This window comes from Suncus etruscus, chromosome 11, assembly GCF_024139225.1.
Source record: "Suncus etruscus isolate mSunEtr1 chromosome 11, mSunEtr1.pri.cur, whole genome shotgun sequence".
NCBI lineage: Eukaryota > Metazoa > Chordata > Mammalia > Eulipotyphla > Soricidae > Suncus > Suncus etruscus.
In genome coordinates this window covers 78457791-78479949 of record NC_064858.1, presented here as the reverse complement: position 1 = coordinate 78479949, position 22159 = coordinate 78457791, and the positions used below count along the sequence as shown (strand labels likewise).

Below are 22159 nucleotides of genomic sequence, written 5' to 3'. Positions count from 1 at the left end.
GAGCTGGAATGAGAACGAACGCCAGAGTTGAAAAGAAATGTCTAACCAGATTTACCAACTCTGCAGCCAGTCTCCCACAGGCCGATCCACCTACAATCTGCTTTGTGCTGACAGAAGAAAATTAGAGCAAACTGGGTGCTGCCTCCTGGATCTGCTCACTGGCCACTAGGCGGCAGTGCCGTGTGGCTCATGAAAACCAAAGTGTAGGTCCAGGAACTTACATGTTCCTCTCCCTCTCCAGAGATCAAAGCTCAGAGAGGAATGTCCTGGAGAGGGAGATCCAAATGCAGTGAGGGACTGAGTACCAAAGCTTATTCATTCTATGATTAATTTCACTGCCACTATAGGACTTTGTTGTTTTGACCCCCCCTTCTTAAGTCTTAGAGATGTGACCCCACAATGTGTCACATGCTCAATATGCATTACGCATTATGCTGCCGCCTCACATTAACCTATTTCCTTACAACCACCTTTACGATTAAGGAATTAGTATTATCTCTTTTTTTCTATTTATTTATTTTTAGAAACTGTAATCAGCGTCCCTAGGGAGGGGAGTGGGGGGAAGGAGCATGTGGTGCCAAGATCAAACTTGGGGCTTCACACATGCTAGCCCTGTGTTCTATCACTTGAACTACATCCCTAGCCCCTTTTATCCCTATTTTACAGATGAGCAAACAAAAACAAAGGCTCAAAAAGGTAAGGTTAGGTAACTCAAACTCACATAAACAGGAAGTGGCAAAGCAGGAAATGACAAAGCACAGATTAAAGCCTAGGACTGTCCACTTTTAATATTTACGTCTTTCACTGCAACAATATGGAACCCCAAATGTTCCTCTGTGGCTGTCCCAATGCTGGGCCTTCTTTAAGAAACTTCCAACTGATGTTTGTTTTTGCTTTTCATCTCACCTGTTCTTGCCCCGCACCGCCACACCCAGCCCTGCCTCACCCAACCTTCCCTAAAAAGAGGCTGATAAATGAATGAATTCATCCTTCATGCCACAAATAGAATTCCTTCCACAGGGAAATGTGAACATCCACTTTCCCCATATAAAATTCTCAGTAGTTGCCTTTCACATGTCCACACTGAGGTTTTCCCCTTGGGCAACTGCTGTTGTTTAGCACCAGTAAAAGCAAGGCAGGCTGGTCTCTTGTTTACTTAACAAACACATAGCAAACTTTTATGTCTTTTTATCCCCAAGAGTATTTTCTCTGGCCCAGAATGAGCCCTGCTCTCTCACCTCTCCTGAAACTTCCAATTCACCCTCCAAGACCTTTTGTTTTTGTTTTTAAGACATACCCATCAGGGCTCAGGGCTTTTTAAAAAAAAAAAAAACCCCAAGAACACAAAACAGCTTCATCACTAAGATAATTTATCAATCTTCCAAAAAGATGTTGGCAGTCACATGCGTATCTAATAGCAAGCTGAGTTATATTCTGAGACCTGAACTATCCTGGATTCCCATTTTTTGTTTTATTTTTGGATACCCAGTGGTACCCAGGGCTTACTCCAGGCTGTGCTCAAGGAACCACTCTTGGCAGTTCTTAGACAGCCATTTGCGGGGTCCAAGGGTTTGAATCCAGATCAGCCCCCATGCAAGGCAAACACCCTTCTGGCTCCTCCCTTTAACCTAAATTATAGCTGACATTGAGTCCAGAGTGCAGTGCCAGGTTACTGTGGGGCTGCTTTTCTATTTTACTTCAACCTGAACACCCTGGGGCAATTGGTCCAATTCAATGATTCACCAGATCCCAGTCCTCAGCTTTACTCACTGTCCTTAAACTCCCCTTTGCTCAGAGATCAATGATTAGCTGTGGCCAGCTCAAAGAAACCAGTACACTCCTGTTTCTCAAAAGGGGCCCTGAGAGAGTGCACTCCACTGCTCAGGTGGAACCAAGCACCGTTTCATAGGCACAAGGCAACCAGGATTGCTCGAGGCAGGGTTTCTGCCCTTGACTTTGGAATCCAAGGAAGAAAAGCTATATGTGAACCCATTATCTTATCTTAATATGCCAGACTCCAAAAGACGAGGAATCATAAACTTGATGACTCAATAAAGGTGGAAACAAATGCAAGGCGTAATCTAACAAACACTGACCTGCCTTGCTGGGAAACAGGTGAGGAGCCAATGACACACATGGGCCTGAAGAACCCGTACCTGAGCCAGACCCTGAAGTAGAGAGATCGTAGACCAGATCCTGAAGTGTCTTATCTTTGGAGAGGCACATTTCACATGAAGGATCCTCCATGTCCAGTCGCTGGCGGTTGTGGTAGACACGCTGATGATAGTTAATGACAAGGAAAACAATGATGATGATGAGAAAGAGGAGGAACACTGGTCCAGCAATAATGCCAACCAGCTCCACGGGGCCCCACATGGAAGGGTGCTCAGACTCCTTGGGGTGACCTAGACCAAGGAAGAAAAGGGAAAAAAAAAAGTAAAATCAGAAAAGCAGTGACCTCGTTTCTTCCCCTGCCCTCCCTACCCCAGTGAAAAACACCCTCCCTATGTGCCCCAAAGTACCCTCAAGGTCCCTGGTCTGGTGGGTGAGTTGGCCTGCTGAGATGTTCTCCAAATGGAACCTACAACCTTCTTTGCAACTTCCCTACATTTCAAGGGTCTCCCTCCACATATGCCCCCAACACGTTCTGCTCTGATTTACACCAGCTCCTTTAAGTTCTGCCCAGTCTCTTCCTCTTCTCTGATCTTCCCAGTAATTTTAAGGGGAAGAAGAGGCTTGCAAAGGGATGAGAGCTAATACATTCAGCTTTGACCACTGTCTGTGCATGTTCTAACAGTTCCTTTTGCATGGCTCTGGGCTGACTCCTTCAATAATTGTCCAGAGCCTACCTGGGGACTCCTGCACTCCACACCGGCCACTCAAAAGCAGGTGTGCTCAGCATTCTCACCTCTGGAGCTAACTTGACATTTATTGCCTTTAGCCTCTATTCTCCAAACCTGCCTTGGGGGGAGATGGCACCCTTTATCTCTGTGGCTTTACCTCTCATTAAACAGAAGGGCCATGGAAAAGAAGGAAGATGAAGGACAGACATGTCCTACCTCCAAGATGAGCCAATAGTCCAACAAGGGTGTCTGTCCACTTACCACTGGGCACCCTCAGGTCGATCTTGTTGCAGTAGTCGGTATAGCAGCAATGGGTATTGCGCAGGTCCTCTGAGCTCAGGCAGTAGAAGGGCTTCCCTGCAGGGACCAACTCCACTTTGGGGATGCAGGTGCGCACGTGGTGCTCCAGCCCATCCAGGTTGAAGATAGAGACCATGCAGGCTCCATCTGTCTCACATGTGTAGTTGGCCTGGAGACAGCTGGTACAGGCACAGAGAAGAGCTACGGGGAATGGGGTCAGATGTTAATGACAGTGGTGAGATCTCATTCTTAGTCGTTTCCCCAGACTTAGAATATAATCCCTTAGCATACTGATATTCCAAAATCAGGGGCCAGAAAGAAAGATGTTATGGGAGGAGCACCACTTACTTACCTGCTGTTCACAAACAAAGCTTTCAGGGCCCTGCATTCCCCTTCTAAAAGCTTTATTTTTTTTAAACTTGATTGATTGATTGATTGATTGATTGATTGGTTTTTGGGTCACACCCAGTAGCACTCAGGGGTTATTCCTGGCTCTGCACTCAGAAATCACTTCTGGCAGGCTGGGGGACCATATGGGATGCTGGGAATCGAACTGGATCTCTCTCCCTGGTTGGCTGCATTCAAGGCAAATGCCCTACCACTATGCTATCTCTCTGGCCCTAAAAGCTTTATTTTGTGATTTGAGTCACATAGAAACTATCTTTTGAACTTTTATACTTATAAATAATGGGAATTTTTTTTTCTCTTCTTGCAAACAAGGAATGGAATCCAGGACCTCATACATTCAAGGCCAATTGCACTATCACTGAATTTTATCCCTGGCCCATAAATAATGAATGACACATTATTTATGACTGGACTGGGAAAGAAATATCCCCTTAAATGTAGATGCTTGAGGTTGGGAAGAGAATACAGGAGCATTCCTTCTCTCTCCCCACAGGCAACCCCCAGCCAATCAGGGAGGGCTCCTGAGAGTCATCACCCCCAGCAGCTCCTCTACAGGAGGCTGTCTGCAGAAGCAGAAGCGATACCGCCACATATTCTTTTGCTGAGACTCTCCCACTCTCCTTATTACAAATCCTTTATGATTCAGTTTAAACATCACTCCCTTTGAAAAGCTCTTGCTGACCAACTCAACACTCTCTTCTTCCCTTTTGTTTATGTCAGGTTTGTTTTGTCAAGTTTTTGATTTTTGTGTGTGTGTCACACCCAGCGGTGCTCAGGAGTTACTCCTGGTCCTGTGCTCAGAAGTCCCTCCTGGCAGGCGCAGGGGACCACATGGGATGCTGGGGTTCGAACTGGGGTCCTACTTGTGTTGGCCGCATGCAAGGCAAACGCCTTACTGCTGTGCTATATTGCTCCAGCTCCATTTTTGTTTCTGTTTTGGGTCACACCTGGCGGCACTCAGTGGTTACTACTGTTTCTGTGCTCAGAAATCACTCGTGGCAGGAATGGGGGACCATATGGGATGCCAGGAATTGAACCACAATCTGTCCAGGATTGACTGGGTGCAAGACAAATGCCCTACCGCTATGCTAGCTCTCCGGCCCGTTTTGTCAGGTTTATTTTATGCCAGGTTGTTTATGCCCTTCACATGAGAGGCAAAAAGAATATTCTCCAAAGAAGATAATATTAGTACCTACCTCATAAAATCATTGAGGATTAAGTGAGCTAATGCATAAAACTCGCTCAATAAATTTAGCCTACTCTAAAAGGTGCTTGAGCATCACTTAAAATATATATCTACATTTCCCCCCAACAGGTAGTCTACACAATCATCTCCGGGATGAGTGAGTTTGGCTGGTGTGAGTGTACACGCAAGTGCACTGCTGACAGGAAATTACTGTAAATGAATTTGGCGCCTCCCAGTCAGTTCAGCAGCCCTGGAATCTGGAATCCTTTATTTAACTGTCTTAACAAGAATAGCACAGACAGCAACAGTTGGTCCTCCCCAACACTGTCTCCCATGCGCCTAACCCAGTCCTGACCTCGGGCAAACAGGAGTGCTGGACCTCACGGGAAGGAGCGGAGCGGGAGTGAGCCCTAGCCCACTGGCAAAAGCCCAAATCCTGGACTGGACACAATAAAGAAGGATACCAAGTGGGAATCGCTAAGACCCTAAAAAAAGACACTGTGACCAAGCCCATGAAAAACTGGCTTTATAGTATAAGTAGTCTATCTTTGTCTCTTCCTCTAAAACACTGGGAGGCACTGCCTGCTCTTCAAACCCAAGGACTGATACTAAATATCTCCTCTCTCCTTCCTCTGGTTTCCTAGAGCCAGACAGCCCAGGCCATTCCCTGGCAGATGCACTGCCTGCTATAATTGCAGTCTTTGATCAGAGCCTCTCTCCTGGGAGAAATTCCCAAACACGCAGCTACCTGCTGGTGTTTTGGGTAGTGAGTGTTACGTTTTAAAGGCAGAATGTTTAGGCAGGTTATCTGTTTCTTTTTTTGTTTTGTTTGTTTCTATTTTCAGGCCATCTCCAGCCATTGCTCAGGAGTCAATCACCCCAGGGTTTGTTTGGGGTCTGAATTCTGAATTCTGGGGACTGAATTCAAGGCCTCTCATATATAAAGTATGTGTTCAGCCCCACAGCGGGTACTATTTACACTGTAAACTTTACAGTATGATCCAAATTCTAAAAAGAATTTAGCAGCCAACCCAGGTTTGATACCTGGCACCCCGTATGATTCTCCCAAGTCTGTCAGGAATGAACCCGGAGCAGTCAGAAGTCCTGAGCACTGCCAGGTGTGAACCAAAAGCAAATAAAAACTATTATAAAAGAGGTCTATTCCTCCTAAATTTCAATTCAACTCTTTAAACAGGAAAGTCTAAACTAAGGAATGCCCTCACTTTCCCTCCCCATACTTTATTTCTCACCGTCTTATTCTTCTGGCTAACTTAAATGCCTACCCTACTGCAACTCTCAGAATACTCATCTGGACCTCTGCTACTCTTGCTGGCACTCGGATTATCTGAATTTCCAAGAGAACCAATGGCTGTTCCCTCTGTGCCAGCAGGGACCTGCAGACACAAAGGAGCTCCTGGAGTGGAGCAGCACCTCTTAGAGCATGAGCTGTGACTTCCGGCAAAGAAAATAGCATTGGGTCTATTTTAGGAAACAAGAAGGGAAAAACGACAACTCCAGGAGGGCTATTCTGAGCACAGCAGGACACACAGGCCAGATCTGCAGCCGCCTTTGGAGAAAAGGCTCCCTTCAGAGTCTGAGGGCCAAGAGTCTCTGATCCCAGATCCTTGTTCTCCTTTGGCTGGTTTGTGGCCTCTCAGTGATTCATTCTGGTGTGTGAACACACCCACTCGTGGCTCATTATTTTTGGGAAGTACTAAAACAATCTGAGTGTAAGACAGGAAAAAACAAAAGTGGTGAAATCTCTGCTAAACAGGACCAAGATCAGATTGGGAGCAGAGCCTTAAGGCTTTTGATAAGGAACTGAGCAAGTTCCTGAATCTATCAGGGTCTGGCTACCTAATTAGGAAATCCCTGCAGTTTCAGAGACCAGCCACACATCTGCCAGATGCCAAGGCCTTCTTAGAAAGACCGCCCTGTGTGATCCTGCATATACCTGTATCTCACAGGATCAACGTGGACCTTGAAAAAGACACAGTTCATGATAATAGCATAACTTACTGCCCACACCCCAGAACTGCCAGGGAACAGGTCTGAAAATATCTATGACTCAAATATGGGCCCTGATGCTAGTCACATGACCTTGAGCAAGTTAACATCTTTCTGCAAACCATGTTCCAATCTGTAAAATAGGATAGTTAACAGTGACATCACAATATTCTGCATGTGTTTGGCAGGGGTGTGATCCCCAGCACCTCATATGCCCCCCCCCAACCAGGGCCAATAGGGAGCACAGATTTGGAAACAGTCCCTGAGGACCACTGGGAGTAGCCTAAAAAATGAAACAAAAAAACTTGGTCACAGGACTATCTAAGAATGTGAAATAATATATTCAAGAGCAAGTAAGTGGTCAATGAATCTTAATCCCGCCTCTCAATATAAAACCCACACACAAGTGTGTCTGTTCAACTATTAATTAGAAGTAGCAAGTTATAGCAAGATCCCAGCAAGAAACTGTTGTTGGCGTCTCTCAATTCTGCCAGTTAGTCACGTGGCTTTGGACAATGTCATCTTCCTTCCTCATTATTATCCAGAAAGACGGGACTGAACTACACAACCTCTAAAAAACTGTCCAGTGAAATCTGAACTCAGCTTTGATTTTTATTTTTGTACTTTTTGAATTTTTAGGCCATACTTGACTGTGTTCAGGGCTTCTGGCTCTGTGCACATGGATCACTCCCAGTGGCTTGGGGTTCCATATGTGGTGCCAGTGATTGAACTGGGGCCTGTCACTTGTGAGCCAAGTGCCTTACCCCTGTACTGTCTCCCTGGCTCCTAGTTTTTTTAGTTCACATTTGGGTCACTAATCTTTGCCTGATATTATAGCTAGGACCAGAGAGAAAGTATAGCAGATAGGACACTTGCTTTTCATGTCGTGAACAGTCTGAGCACCAAGACACTATATATGGTCTCATGAACCTGCCAGAAGCCCGCTAGGTGTGATCCTGAGTACAGACACAGAAATAAACCCTGATCACCACTGAGTGTACCTCCCCCCCCCCAAAAAAAAAAAAAAACATACAAAAAGGGCAGACATTATGGTTACTCTTCCACTAGTACTCATTTTTCACTGAAACAAGCAAACAAAATAATGTAAGTATTTGACTAGGGGCCAGGAACAAACCCTGAATATTGCTGAGTGTGGCTCAAAGGGTAGCTGGGTGTAACATAAATTTAGTATCACACTAAATCACTAATCTATTTTCAATTTATTTGACTAGCTCTATCTGGGCTTAGGGACGGCTAAGTGGTGAGAAGTGTGCACTTTGCAAACATGAAGCTGTGAGTTTCATCCCCAGTGCAGCCCACAAGCACCATACATGGTCCAGGCAATACTTTTGTTCAAGAATTCTGATAATTTTCAGTCAGGTGCACAACTAGGAATGACTCCTCAGTCATCATTACAGCAGAAGCAGGAATAGAATGGAAGGGAAGTGGGATAAAGTCTTATTTAGACTAATAACAGCCCTTTATAATCTGTTCAAACCATAGTAACGCAACAGGTTCAGTCAGTCCACACACGTATACACAGTATATATTCAATTCTCTCCTAATCCCATGACCTAAGAGTTAGGTAGCAGAAATAAAACTTTACTGCTGGGAGTGGAGAGATAGAACAGTATTTACCTGCCATGCCTGAGCCCAATCTAGTTTAATTCTTGGTACAATACTGGTCTCCTAAGCACTGCTAGGAGTAGCCCTTGAGCACCAATGGATGTGGTTACAAAAACAAAACAAAAACAAAAACCAAAACCAAAGAGTTTGGGTTTTTAACAATAGTTAAAAAATGGGACCAGAGAGATAGCATGGAGGTAAGGTGTTTGCCTTTCAGGCAGAAGGACAGTGGTTCGAATCCCAGCATCCCATATGGTCCCCCATCCCTGCTAGAGGTGATTTCTGAGCATGGAGCCAGGAGTAACCCCTGAGCGCTGCCAAGGTGTGACCCAAAAACCAAAAAAAAAAAAAAGTTAAAAAATGATCAGAAGAAAATTCCCACTAGCAGAGTATTTTTGTTAAGGAGGGGGGTGAGCCCATACATGGCCATGCTCAAGAGCTCTTGGTTCTGCTCTAAGGAGTGACCCTAGCAGTGACAGGAAAATGGCATGTGGTACCCATGAAACTGCTGTACATAAGGCAAGGCTCTTAGTCCCTTAGTGTTATTAACATGTTAGTCTAACATGTATTAAAGAAAAAAACATAGGAAGGATCTGAATATCTTTCCAGAATGGTTTATCCAAATCTGACTCATGCAACAGGAAGTCTGACAAGTACCAACTTGGGCAGACTCCCACCTGCATGGAACATTATAGGGGCACTAGCAGGGCTGGGTGTCAGCAAATAGAATCTCACAGTACCATGCACTGGCTTGGGTCTGTTCTTTCTTCTCCTGCAAGGATATCATGAATGTGGGAAAGTCACTGGGAATTCTCAAGAACCACCCTACCCGGCTAAGCTTATATAGCCTCTCAGCCCAATATGATGTCTTCGATACATCACCAGGAACTGGGTAATAGGGAAGAGTGCAGACACCAAAGAAGCACACGGTAAATCTACATTTGTCTTAGTAACGGTCTGTGGGTGTTCTAAAACCCTATGAATACTGTAATGCCACAACTTGGGGCTTACATTGTTTGTTGGATCTGGATATGAGCACATTCCAGCATATGTAAGGCCATTAAGTTAGAGCTTCAAGTACCCATTGGCCCTTGAGCACGGCCAGGTTTGGCCTCAGTGGTACCTAGCATTGTCATCAATAGCTGAACAAAAACCATCTTTTTGTGTTTGTTTTTGGGTCACACCCAGCAATGCTCAGGGATTACTCTTTGTGATACTCGGGGGACCATATGGGATGCTGGAGATGAATCCAGGTTGGTCACAGGCAAGGCAAGCGCTCTACCCACTGTACTTATCATAACTCTAGTCCCCCATATGTAATCTTGTACCAAACTTAAGTAAAAATAGGTCTCTCATTCATAAACATATTTTCCTTCTAAGAAAGTTTCCAATTAATCTGATTGGCCTTGTAGGTGCCCCACTACTACCTCCTCCAAAGGGAATAAACTATCTTTGGTTCTGTAGCCCTTGTGATTACAGATCCACTAGTACTTTGACCACTGTCTCCTTACAGCTGTCCTTTAAAGGATTGAGTTATAGATCAATCTAACAAGGCATCTGGCTGACCTGCCATTTGAAGAAAGGCTATTCTTATTCTGTTTACCTTTGCATTTCCAGGGTTGAATTCTAGTAGTCACGTGCTCACAAAGTTTTACGTGGTGGTGATAACTTTCAAGGCAGGAAGAATTTCCTCCCCAATTTCCATGGACAGATAACAAATTAGTGTAGTGTTGTCCTGTAGTCAGGAGTCTGAGTAGGAGGGGACAACAGGGAGAGTAGTCTGTACCACACAGTATGGGGTCTCAGCTGCAAGACTCAGACTTGAGTGAGGCTCGTTAGCACAAATATGAGACAACTGATGCTAACTGTGAGGGGGGACCTGGGCTCCTCTTTCCATGAGCTTTTCTAACAGTATCCCCTTGGTGTAGGCATGATACTAGTGTTCCAAAAGAGTAAACTAGGCAGAAACCATATCCTTTCTATAGCCAGCCCATAGGAGTCACAAGGCATAATCTCTCTGCTATTCCATAGGTGGAAGGATTCAAGTCCCATCATTCATGGCAGGGAAGAGAAGCACAAAGGATGTCCAAAGTATACTCAAAGAATAATGTAAGATGGAAAATATAGTTACAGTAATTTAGGAAAATACAATATGTTACCTTGTTTTTTTAATCAGGCTCAAAACATCCTGTGCTTTTTATCACTCTTAAAATCTATAAGCCATTGGCTCCAGAGTGATAGATAGTACAGCACATAGGGCATTTCATTAGCCTTGTTCATAGTCAACCTGGTTTGGAATCTCAGCACGGCATATAGTTCAGAGCCCCACTAAGAGTGATCCCTGGGCACAGAATCAGAAGCCCTGAGCATACCCGAATGTAATCCCAAAACAACAAAAATTTGTAAGCCAAATTTAACAAGCCAAATATGAACACAGGACTAGTTTAAATCCTTTAGCATCTTGAGCAGTATCTAATACCTACAATATGTGCATTTCAAAAGAATCAGAGAATGTATATAGACAAAGAATGCTTCCCAATTTAAACAGGAAATAATTCTTGTGTTTTCTCTACTATCTCCTCAATCATAAAAAGCACCTTTAGGGAGATATAATTATATAAGAGATTAATAGCCTGAACTCAGAGGTCAGACAGCCTAAGATCGAATCCTAGCCCCATTACTGCCTGGATGAACAACAAAGGACATTTTTCTTATGTGCACTACCCTCAGCTGCCCAATTAATAAGACAGAGGTGAGAGACCCTTCTTCACAGATTTGGGAAGGCTCTGTAGAATGCAACAGTCTGTGCACACAGCTCTCAACAAACTGCCCGTCCAGTTTAGTGTACAATTGAATGTTTAGGTATTCCCACTATACACAGTCACTTATTCTCCAGAGGGTCTCTCCCAATCTTTAGTGTTTTTACATACTTTCTATCTTTTATTAGTGATAGAATCTTCTTTGGGTTTCAAGTTGCATAGCTTAGAAATACTCCAAAAATAACTGATAAGCCTAAATACTCATCAAATGACCATACAAATGTAGCATCGCTTCTATTACCTCAAAATAAAAAAAAAAAAAAGTTGGTTTGTTCAAATGTGAATCTAAATAAGGTCTTTTCGTTGCACTTAGCTGTGAAAAGGTCTCTTTTTGTTTTGTTTTTTGGCTTCCCCAAAGCAGTTCTCATGGACCATGAGGTACTTGAGGTACTAAGGGTTCAAGACAGGGCTCCCACAAGCAAAGCATGTGCTCTGGTTCTTTGGGCATTCACCCTTGCCCTAGATCTCTTGTCTCTCTTACTCTACAAGTTTTCCCTGTTTTCTATTATTCCTTGAAGGAACCAGGCCATTTGTCCTATACTTCCCTGTTCTGGATTTTATTGACTCATGGTATCAATTATGTATTCCCTTCTCTCCCATATTTTCTATACACTATCAATTCTAGAAGCTTCATCTGACTCGGGTTCAATATTTTGGCTAGAATGCTCAGTATCAGTGAGTGCAATTGCCTCTTAAATAAAAGAATTGAGGGCCGGAGAGATAGCACAGCAGTAAGGCCTTGCATGCAGAAGGCATCCCATATGGTCCTCTGAGCCTGCCAGGAGTGATTTCTGGGTGTAGAGCCAGGAGTAATCCCTGAGTGCTACTGTGTGTGACCCAAAAACAAAAATAAAATAAAATAATAATAATAATAATAATAATAATAATAATAATAATAACAAAAGGATTAGGAAGTCACCCCTCCTCACTATCTGTAGCTGAAAACTGTGTACAACTTCTGACTGCCCAAATCACCACAGCTGAGTTCTGGTTGCCAGAGAAGATCACATTGACCATTGTATTTCTTCATTAAAACCTTTTCTTCTCTAACATCACAAAAATATAGGAAGAGGTTAAAGGCCTTGATTTCCTGCCTCAGAGATAATTACTATTATATGTTGGATATCTTTTCCTTCAGGATTTCCTAGGTGTACCATTTATAGTAGGAATTTAGTTTTGCAACCTTGGCAATGGTACTAAAAGAGATAAGAACCTAAATGGTTCAATATAGAGTATTGTTATATAAGAATTTGGAGATGAGAGCCAATACACTCTATTCAATGTGGGTTTCACCACAAGTTCTGCGAGTACCTCTAGGAGATACCTCGAGCATCAGAATATTAACCAGCACCTGCAACCTTAAAATAAAATATCAATGGGTTTTATCAAAATGTAAAAGAGGATACTAGAATCCATGTGAACAGCAAGTATTACTAATTAATTGAAAACAGAACAAAGTTGAAGAACTCATACTTCCTAATTTCAAAAGTTAACCACTCAGCTACTAAATATTAGTATGGTACTGACATTAAGTACAAACATATAAATCAATGCAACAGAATTGAAAATCCAACAACAAACTTATGTATCTTTTTGTTTGTTTGTTTTTGGGTCACACCCGGCATGGCTCAGGGGTTACTCCTGGCTCCACGCTCAGAAATTGCCCCTGGCAGGCTAGGGGGAACTTATGAGATGACGGGATTCAAACCACCATCCTTCTGCATGTAAGGCAAACGCCTTACCTCCATGTTATCTCTCCCGCCTAAGATCAGATTAGAAAAACTAATTTTCTTGTTTTGCGGTACATCCCATGGTGCATAGGAGTTACTTACTCCTGACATGAAGCTCAGGAGTCAGGAATCAAACTTGGGTCTCCTGCAAGCTAAGTATGTGGCTGCAGTCCATTGAGCTGTATCTCCAGCTTCTGATAAAACTAATTTTGTTGTTGTCATCATTTGTTGTTGGGGCCACACTGAGCAGAGTTTTACGGCATACTCCTGACTCTGTGCTCAGGGATCACTTCTGGTAGGGCTTGGGGGACCATATGGGATGCTCGGATTGATTCCAGGTCAGCCACAAGCAAGAACCCAGTAATTATGGCACCAACCCCCAGATCAACTTTTTTTTTGGGGGGGAGTGAAAAAAAGGTTTCACTTAGAGGTATTAAGGAAAGGAAGAGAGAGAATAAGAAAGAGAATAACCAAACAGAACCACATAACTTGAGCCATCTTTTTCTGCCTCACAAATTGAGGGGGAAATAATGGAGGGTACCAAAACCAAACAGGTGTATGAACATTGAGTAGAAATAAAAAATGATCAGCCTTAAACACCAAATCCAAAGCCAACGACAACAGAATCGATACCCAATCTACAACAAGCTAGACACAGAATGGACCACTTATATTAGTAGCCCGGGGGTCAAAAAGGGGGTTATAGGATGCATGATGGGAACAGAGGTGGAGGGAGGACAACACTGGTGGTGGGAATGCCCCTGATTCAATGTCACTCTATGTGCCTAAAATATTACTGCAAAAGATTTGTAATCACTTTGGTCAAAATAAAAATTATTAAAAAAAAAAAAAAAAGAAAGAAAGAATAACAGGCTCAAGAGTGTGGGCTTCTGGGGCCGGGCGGTGGCGCTAGAGGTAAGGTGCCTGCCTTGCCTGCGCTAGCCTAGGACGGACCGCGGTTCGATCCCCCGGCGTCCCATATGGTCCCCCAAGAAGCCAGGAGCAACTTCTGAGCGCATAGCCAGGAGTAACCCCTGAGCGTCACAGGGTGTGGCCCAAAAACCAAAAAAAAAAAAAAAAAGAGTGTGGGCTTCAGGGGCCGGGCGGTGGCGCTATAGGTAAGGTGCCTGTCTTGCCTGCGCTAGCCTTGGACGGACCGCGGTTCGATCCCCCGGTGTCCCATATGGTCCCCCAAGCCAGGAGCAACTTCTGAGCACATAGCCAGGAGTAACCCCTGAGCGTTACCGGGTGTGGCCCAAAAACCAAAAAAAAAAAAAAAAGAGTGTGGGCTTCTCCAAAAGTGGAGAGAGCCCTGGTACATAAGCAAGTGTGAAAACAGAAAAATAACCATCTCAAGAGGGAGATGTGAGTGACATGTACTCGGGTACCATTACCCAGGCAACACGTGCTCAGATCAACTAATTTTTTTAAATTTTTTTATTTTTAATTATGAGAACAATGATGCAAAGAGGAGAAGGTAAAGTTATAGTGGAAGGACAATCGCCCATAAACAGAGGTCTCAAAAGAAATCCCCTTGCTGACTACTAAATATTGAACTTACAGTCAAAGAACATTAAGAAAAATAAGGCAGGGCCCGGAGAGAGAGCACAGCGGTGTTTGCCTTGCAAGCAGCCGATCCAGGACCTAAGGTGGTTGGTTCGAATCCTGGTGTCCCATATGGTCCCCCATGCCTGCCAGGAGCTATTTCTGAGCAGACAGCCAGGAGTAACCCCTGAGCACCGCTGGGTGTGACCCAAAAACCAAAAAAAAGAAAAATAAGGCAGAATCATGTACAATTACTTTGTCCACAAGTCCCCCGATTATAGTACATTATAACATTTCTTAGCAATACACATAGCAATCTAAAGCCATGAGATTTATGTGACTCCTTAAACATTGAAGGCATAGTATTTTTTTTAATATTTTCATGCACATGCATCTTAGTTTAAGTTAACATCAAAAGTTTAAGGTTTTTTTTTTAAAGGGTTAGTCAAAAGAACACAGTAAAAACGGTGTTAGAGTGGCAAATATTGTTTGCATAGGCCCACCAAAATATGGGGGACATGGAAAGGAAAAGTCTTGGTCTAAATACAAGGAGACTCTACCCCTGAAGTTTCCTGGCATAAGACCAATTCTAGGCTCCAGGCAAACTAGTTTATTCAATCCAAGTCATTGTCTGTAGTGCCAATACAGTTTTATTTTTCACACAGTCTCTATTGTTGGCATCAGGTTTCTGTATTAAAGATCCTGGAATCTACACATCTTACATTGAAGTCAGGCTGGTATGGAGTATCCTCTAGTTTCACCTCACAATTAAGGGGCAATACAGAAAGACCTGTCCCGTAAGCAGGTCATTGTTAGATCAACTAATGTTTAGCAAGTGTTTAGAATATTCAAGGAGATAAAACCTGTTTTCAAAAAACAGTCTCGGGATACTCACATGAAAAAGAATAAATTAGATGCCTTCCTCACAACACATGTGCAAATGAATTCAAATGGTATCAAATACCTAAAATTACACCCTAAAACTTCTACCATTTTGTTTTAGGGGCACATGCTGCACCGTTCAGGAGCCAGGATGGAGACTCTGGTGAACTATATGCAACACAAGGATTTAAACCAGGTGCATGCTAGGCATGTACCTTTAACTGTGGTATCTCTCTGATCCTAAAACATCCATAGCTTTAACTAAAATAGGGTCAATCGTCTTGAGTTTGAATTGGGCATTGTCTCATATGGCACATCAAAGACACTAACAACTAAGGAAAAATTAGAGCATACCTTACCAAAGTTAAGAACATTTGTGCCTCCATGGCAGAATCAAGAGAATGAAAAGATAACTACCGTATTTTTTGTACCATGAGATGCACTTTCCACCTCCAAAAGGATGAGGAGAAATGTCTGTGCGTCTTATGGAGCCAATGCTGCCTGGAGCTGAAGCCTGAGTGCAGGGAAGATGAGCATATACTAACCACTTGACATCGACAGTATTAAGCCTTTTTATTGTACGAGCACTTTCATCGTCACATATAGAGCTTTCATTTAAGACTATTTGATCGCTGCTGTGACCCATTAACGAAAAATATTTTAAAAATGTCTTTTTTGTTTTTTTGTTTGTTTGTTTTTTGGTTTTTGGTTTTTGGGCCACATCCAATGTTGCTCAGGGGTTACTCCTGGCTGTCTGCTCAGAAATAGCTCCTGGCAGGCCCGGGGACCACATGGAACACCGGGATTCGAACCAACCACCTTTGGTCCTGGATCGGCTGCTTGCAAGGCAAACGCCACTGTGCTATCTCTCCAGGCCCCTTTTTTATTTTCTGATGTAAAAAAAAATAGGTAAATGTGTTTAACCAACTGTGAACCTGTGTACTGTAAATATACTTCAGCTTCAAAGGCTGATTGTTCCCAGCCGCCTTCTCTTGATGGCGTCTTGCGTTGCACTATTTGGTTTAGAGTATTTTTTTTTCTTGTTTTCCTCAATTAAACACTATGTGTGTCTTAGGGTCAGGTACGTCTTACAGAGAGAAGAATATGGTAAATAGGAGAAATTATTTGCAAAGCATGTGTAATAATGGACTAATATCCAAATATAAGAACTCTTACAACCAAACAACAAAAACTAAAAAAAAAAACAAAACTGTGGGCCAGAGAAATAGTACAGCAGGTAAAGTACTTGCCCTGCACGCATGCAACATGCATGCCCAGTTTGATTCCCTGGCTTCCCCAAGCATTGCCAAGAGTGACCCCTGAGAACAGAGCCCGAAAAAAACCCTGAGCAGTCAAAAACCAAAAACCCAGTAAATAAATTAAAACATACATTTCAAAATTAAAAAATAAAAAACACACATTTCTTCAAAGATGACAAAGCACAGAAACAGATGCACAACAGCATCTTCAATACAAATAAAACTTCAATTTCACATGTAAATCTAAACCATCACTTCACTTCAACTTATGAAAGCCGTAAGGAAAGGGGCAGCTGTAGTTGAGAGGTAGAGTATATGCCTTTATGGTGAGGCCCTAGGTTCGATCCCGAGCACTATCACAAACATTTAAAAATAAAAGGCCAGTGCGACAGTACAGTGGGTAGGGTGTTTGCCTCTGATCCCCACCAACCCCTACTGTCCCGAGCCCACTAGGGCTGAGTGCAGAGCCAGGAGAAGCCACCGAGCAACACCAGGTGTGGTTCCCAAACCAAAATAATAAAAATTAATAAAAATAAATAAAAGTTGAAATAGATCGAAAAAGAAAACTAGTGTTAGTGGAGACTCTGAAACAGGAACCCTGATGAAGCAGACTGATGGCAGGACTATAAAAAGATGTAGTTGTTGTGAGAAAATCTGATAGTTTCTCACTAAATACAGAATTTCTGTGCTTAAAAAATTTTTCTGTACTGTTCAAATGTACACACTTACAAAAGCAGTAGTCAAAATGTGGAACTGGGTTGAGGATACCACTCAATGAGCTAGTGTGTGCATGCCTGGCATACATGAGGCCTAGTTAGGTCCCCAGCTCCACAATTTCTCTGAGCATCACCATAAGTGATTCCAAACGAACAAAACTGGAAACATTCCAAATACCCACCAAATAGTAAGTAGATAAAAAAAAAATATGATATGCTTATGGCATATTATTCCATCGTAAGAATGAACAAACTGAGTCTGGGAAGATGAGTTCAAGTGGTAGAGAACATACCTTGCTTATGCATGGCTTTGAGTTCCATCCCTGGCATACTACATGACCCACCTCACCTGGCACCATCCTTAGTGGTCCCAATCACTGCACATTTTAAGTTCTGAACCCCTGCAGCTGAGCATTACTGGAAGTGGCATCCCAGCACCGCAGAGCGTGGCATCAATTGAAAAAGTAATTACTGATATATACTACAAATGGATAAATGGTGAAAATACTATGTTAAGTAAAGAAGCCACATACTCTGATTCCACTTATAAAAATATTCCCAAAGCATATTAGTGGTTGACAGATCTGGCTAGTAAGGGGTTATGGTGGGGAATGACTGCTTAAAGGGCCACAGGATTTTCAGGTTCTGAGGATTGGAATACATGCTTTGCAAGTTAGAGCTCAAAATCCAATCCCCCAGCATAACCAGGAGAGACCATGAAGCACCAAGCCAAAAAGTAGCACAAAATCTTTTGGGAGAACATTCCCAAAGCAGTGCTCAGGGATCTGCAGGCCCCTCCTGACACTCCTGACTCCTGGCTAAATATGCAAACAACTTAATACAAAGCTGCTTGGGTCTCTTGGAGAAGAGACCACCAGGAGACCCAGCAGAGCTTAAAGGGCCCTGTGGTCCCAGGTTTTCAACTTGGACCTCAATGCATGAAAGCATGTGCTTGAGCCCTAAGTGACTTCCCAACCAGCAACCCAATAATTTGAGAGGGAAGATGGCTTTGCTAGAGTGGCTGGCTCAGCTTTTATCCTTTGTTTTTCTGGGCCACAGTTGGCTGTGCTCAGGGCTTATTCCTGGCACTCGGCTCAGGATTCACTCCTGGCAGGCTCGGGACCATATGGGGTGCCAGGGATTCAACCTGGATTGGGCATGTGCGAGGTAAACATCCATTTTATCCATTTTATATACATTTCTACATTTCATTTTCAAGAAGTTTCCACTGCTTTAAAAAGACAGAAAGGAAATGGGGCCAGAGCAATAGTACAGTGGGTAGGGAATTTGCTTTGCATCCATTTGGTCCAGATTCAATCCTTGTCATCCCATGATTCCAGTGCAGAGCCAGGAGTAACCTCTGAGCATCTCACAATGTGCCCCCCCTCAAAAAAAAGCAAACCCCAAAATAAAAGAATTAAAATTAAGTGAATTAAAAAGACAGTAAAATCTAGGGCCAGAGAGTTCAGTGGGTAGGATACTAGTCTTACACACAAACAACCTAGGTTCCATCCTAGATATCCCATAGGGTCCTGTGAGCGCAGGAGTTATTCCTGTGTGCAAAGCCAGGTATGGCCCAAAGTCTCCCCACCCCACAAAAAGAAAGGGAACCAGAGAGATAATACAGTAAATAGAGTGCTTGCCTTATAAACAGCTAACCTGGGTGTGATCCCTTCACCACATATGGTTCCCTAAGCATAGAGCCAGAAAAAAGAACAGAGAACCACCAGTGTGGCCCAAAGACCAGGAAAACAAACAAACACACACATACACACACACACACACACACACACACACACACACACACAGAGAGAGAAAAGGCAGGAGGATAAGAGGTAGCTCAATGGGCTAGAGTGCATGCTTTGTACACATGAGGCCCAGCTTTGATCCTAGCATTACACAGTCCCACCAGCACTTCCAGGAGCCACACTTGAGCACTTCTAGGAATGACTAAGTAGAGAAACAGGATTACCCCCTCAGCAATGCTAGGTGTTGTCCAAAAACAAACAAAGGTCAGAAAGAGAAAAAAGAATCTTTTATTCAGTAACCACTAGCCTAAACAATGGTCAAAATGTTTATGAAAATCCCAAATCTAATTTAAAAATGGAGTTTCCGGCAATAAGCTGTTACCAAATAGAGATAGTGTTTGGTGCTTCTGGTGGATAGCTGGACAAGGAGCAGCAAGCAATCAGTAACTGGGAACTGACATTGATGTGGCCTAGAATGAACAGAAACCTAGCAGCATTAAAACAGAGCAATTGGGGGGGGGGGTGCGCTAAGAGAAAGAACAGGAAATAAAGTGCCTGCCCTGCAAGTGACTGACCCTGGGTCAATCTCCGTCACTGCATATGGACCCTGAATACTGCTGGGTGTGGTCCCAAACCCTAAGTGGAGCAACCAGATGCTGTTGGTGAAAATTTACATTTTACCAAGTTACATATTTTCACCTTTAATTTCCATCTGAATTAGGTGTTTGTTTTTCTTGGGTCATAAGTAGTGATGCTTTAGGGCTTTAGGGCTTACTTCTGGCTCTTTCCTTAGAGATCACTTCTGGCAAGGGGCTTGGGGAATCATTGGGGATGCTGGGTATAAAACCCACGTTGGCTGTGTGCAAGGCAAGGTAAGCAAGTGCCAAACACACTCTCTCTCCAGCCCCAAATTAGGACTGACACATTCAGCATCCAGAAAGAGCATCATGGGCTGAGCACATAATTTGCATTCCACTGATCTTTGGCATGGGTATCCCAACCAATCCCAGAAGAAGCCCACCCCAGCACAAAGCTGAGAGTAGCACCACTCAAGTACCCCTAGATATGTACTAGATATGTACCTCACCACCCATCCCAAGGGCCAGAACTATCTCAGGAGTACATACACTGCATGTGTTAGGGCCTGAGTTCAATTCTGATACTTACATGTTCACCTCCCCTATTTCCAGCATTACTAAGTACAGCCTTAAAGGCTCCTGAACATGGCCCTAGTTGGCTCCAGCACTGGTGAGTCCAAGTGGCCTTGCGCTACAGGTCCCAAACGTTGAACCATCCAGTCCAATTGGTGGGAATATGGCCAGCAGTGGCCTTCCTGGAGTGCCTGGAGTTCCCTTCCTATAAAACACACCCCAGCCCTTAAAAAGCTCAGAGGACTAGTACATGGGCTTTGAGTATCTGTCTTGCAAGCAGATGGTCTCATATTCAACCCGGCAGGAACCTTGCCAAACACAATCTTGCGAGCTCTGCTGTCTGCAATGCCCACCACCTCATTTTCCAGCCACAACACATAAAAGGGGGGGGGCAACTCCTAGTGAGCATGTGTGTGAACACTGCAGCAACCTCTGGCACACATCACTACTACAGCTCGTGTGCCTCAACAAGAGTGAGAGCACCACAACTGAAGAGGCACAAACCTCAAACTCTGAGAGCACCAAAGTCTGCTAAAGGGTCTGTACAGCTTCAGGTCATCCACAGCAGCAACAGCAACAAAGAAAGCAGGGGAGGGAATAAAAACAAAACACACAAAAAATGAAGACCACTCAAGGTAACAAAGCAACAATAAAGCCCATTTCACATGTACAGTTGTTGACACCTAAAACAAAAGGCAAAGAACAAAACGTACTGGTAAAAGCACCTATGGGGGTAAAAATTGTAATGGACTTAATAAAGGAAGCTATCTGTTGGGGAGGACCCCACAGATTTAGCAAAACATTTTGATAAAACTTGGTAGGTCTTTAACTCCAATATGGGGAAAAGTCTCAGAATGAGGTTTGCCTAAGAGAAAGGTCTTTGAAAAGCCAGATTCACATTCTATCTAGTCTACAAACTGCTTTCTGACATTGTACTAGGAGACAAACCCAACCAGAGAGAGCTGTTTAAACAAGTTCACCCTTAAGCCTCAGGTCTAGAGAATGAAAGCTTTGTTCTCACTCAAAAGAGACGTTTGATGTTTATGCTAAGGAGACCTGTCATTGCAACTTAATTTATGGCTGCCTGTAAATACCTGAGCACCAACAGGGGCCCACCTGGGGCAAAGAGAATGCCAAGCTAAAACTGTAAGAGCAGCAGTGCTGGGGTAATTTTCCCTGGCCTCTGCTACATGCTATCACATTTAGAGCATGTATTTATCACAAACTGAAATTTTTTTCCTTTGTTGAGTTTATGATGAACATGCAAAACCATTAGGTTTTCTGTCTCTAAATCGACATTTCTGGCTCATTAGGGTAGGGATATTTATTGCATTTGTTTCCTGACCTTTTTCTTTACCATATTATGGGTGAATCAAGAGATGGCTATGTCACAGTTCTGAGTAAGATTGGTTCAGGGGCTGGTGTGATAGCACAGTGGTAGCACGTTTGCCTTGCACATGGCTGACCCAGGACGAATCTCAGTTTGATTCCCAGCGTCCCATATGATCCAAAGAGCCAGGGGCCAGAGCAATAGAACTGGGTTCAATCCCTGGCATCCCATATAGTCCCCCAAGCCTGCCAAGAGTAATTTCCAATTCCAGAGCCAGGAGTCATCCAAGAGCTGCCGAATGTGGCCCCAAAACCAACCAAACAAACAAAAGAGTTAGTTAGGGAGATTATTATGTTCATAGTAATTCACTACACATAACAAATATTTTCAGTAACTTTGAGTGACTGAGAGAAAAGTATACATTAAGGAGATAAATGACAGCAGGTCAGAAATGAAATTTAGGATTTTGTTCAGAGGGCAAGATAAATGAATTCAATTAAACAAATTAAGTAATTAAAATACATAAGGTACTATGACTAAGACAATGTTATGCAAATAATAACAAAAATTAGGGGCCAGAGTAGTGGTGCAAGTGGTAGGGCATCTGCC

General features: G+C 43.4%; 1 protein-coding gene across 2 annotated transcripts in view; it reads right to left on the bottom strand.

The window, feature by feature from the left end:
* ACVR1B (activin A receptor type 1B) overlaps positions 1-22159 on the bottom strand; it is a 47630-nt gene that overhangs the window by 13648 nt on the left and 11823 nt on the right. The window contains exons 1-3 of one of the 2 annotated variants that reach the window (XM_049783420.1): positions 9974-10055; positions 3105-3344; positions 2157-2405 (exon numbers count right to left, since the gene is read on the bottom strand). In XM_049783420.1, coding sequence (XP_049639377.1) covers positions 2157-2405; positions 3105-3279 — 424 coding nt within the window. In that variant the 5' untranslated portion in view covers positions 3280-3344; positions 9974-10055. Of the gene's footprint in view, positions 1-2156; positions 2406-3104; positions 3345-9973; positions 10056-22159 lie in introns of those variants that run through there. The other variant, XM_049783419.1, reaches the window with a different exon arrangement.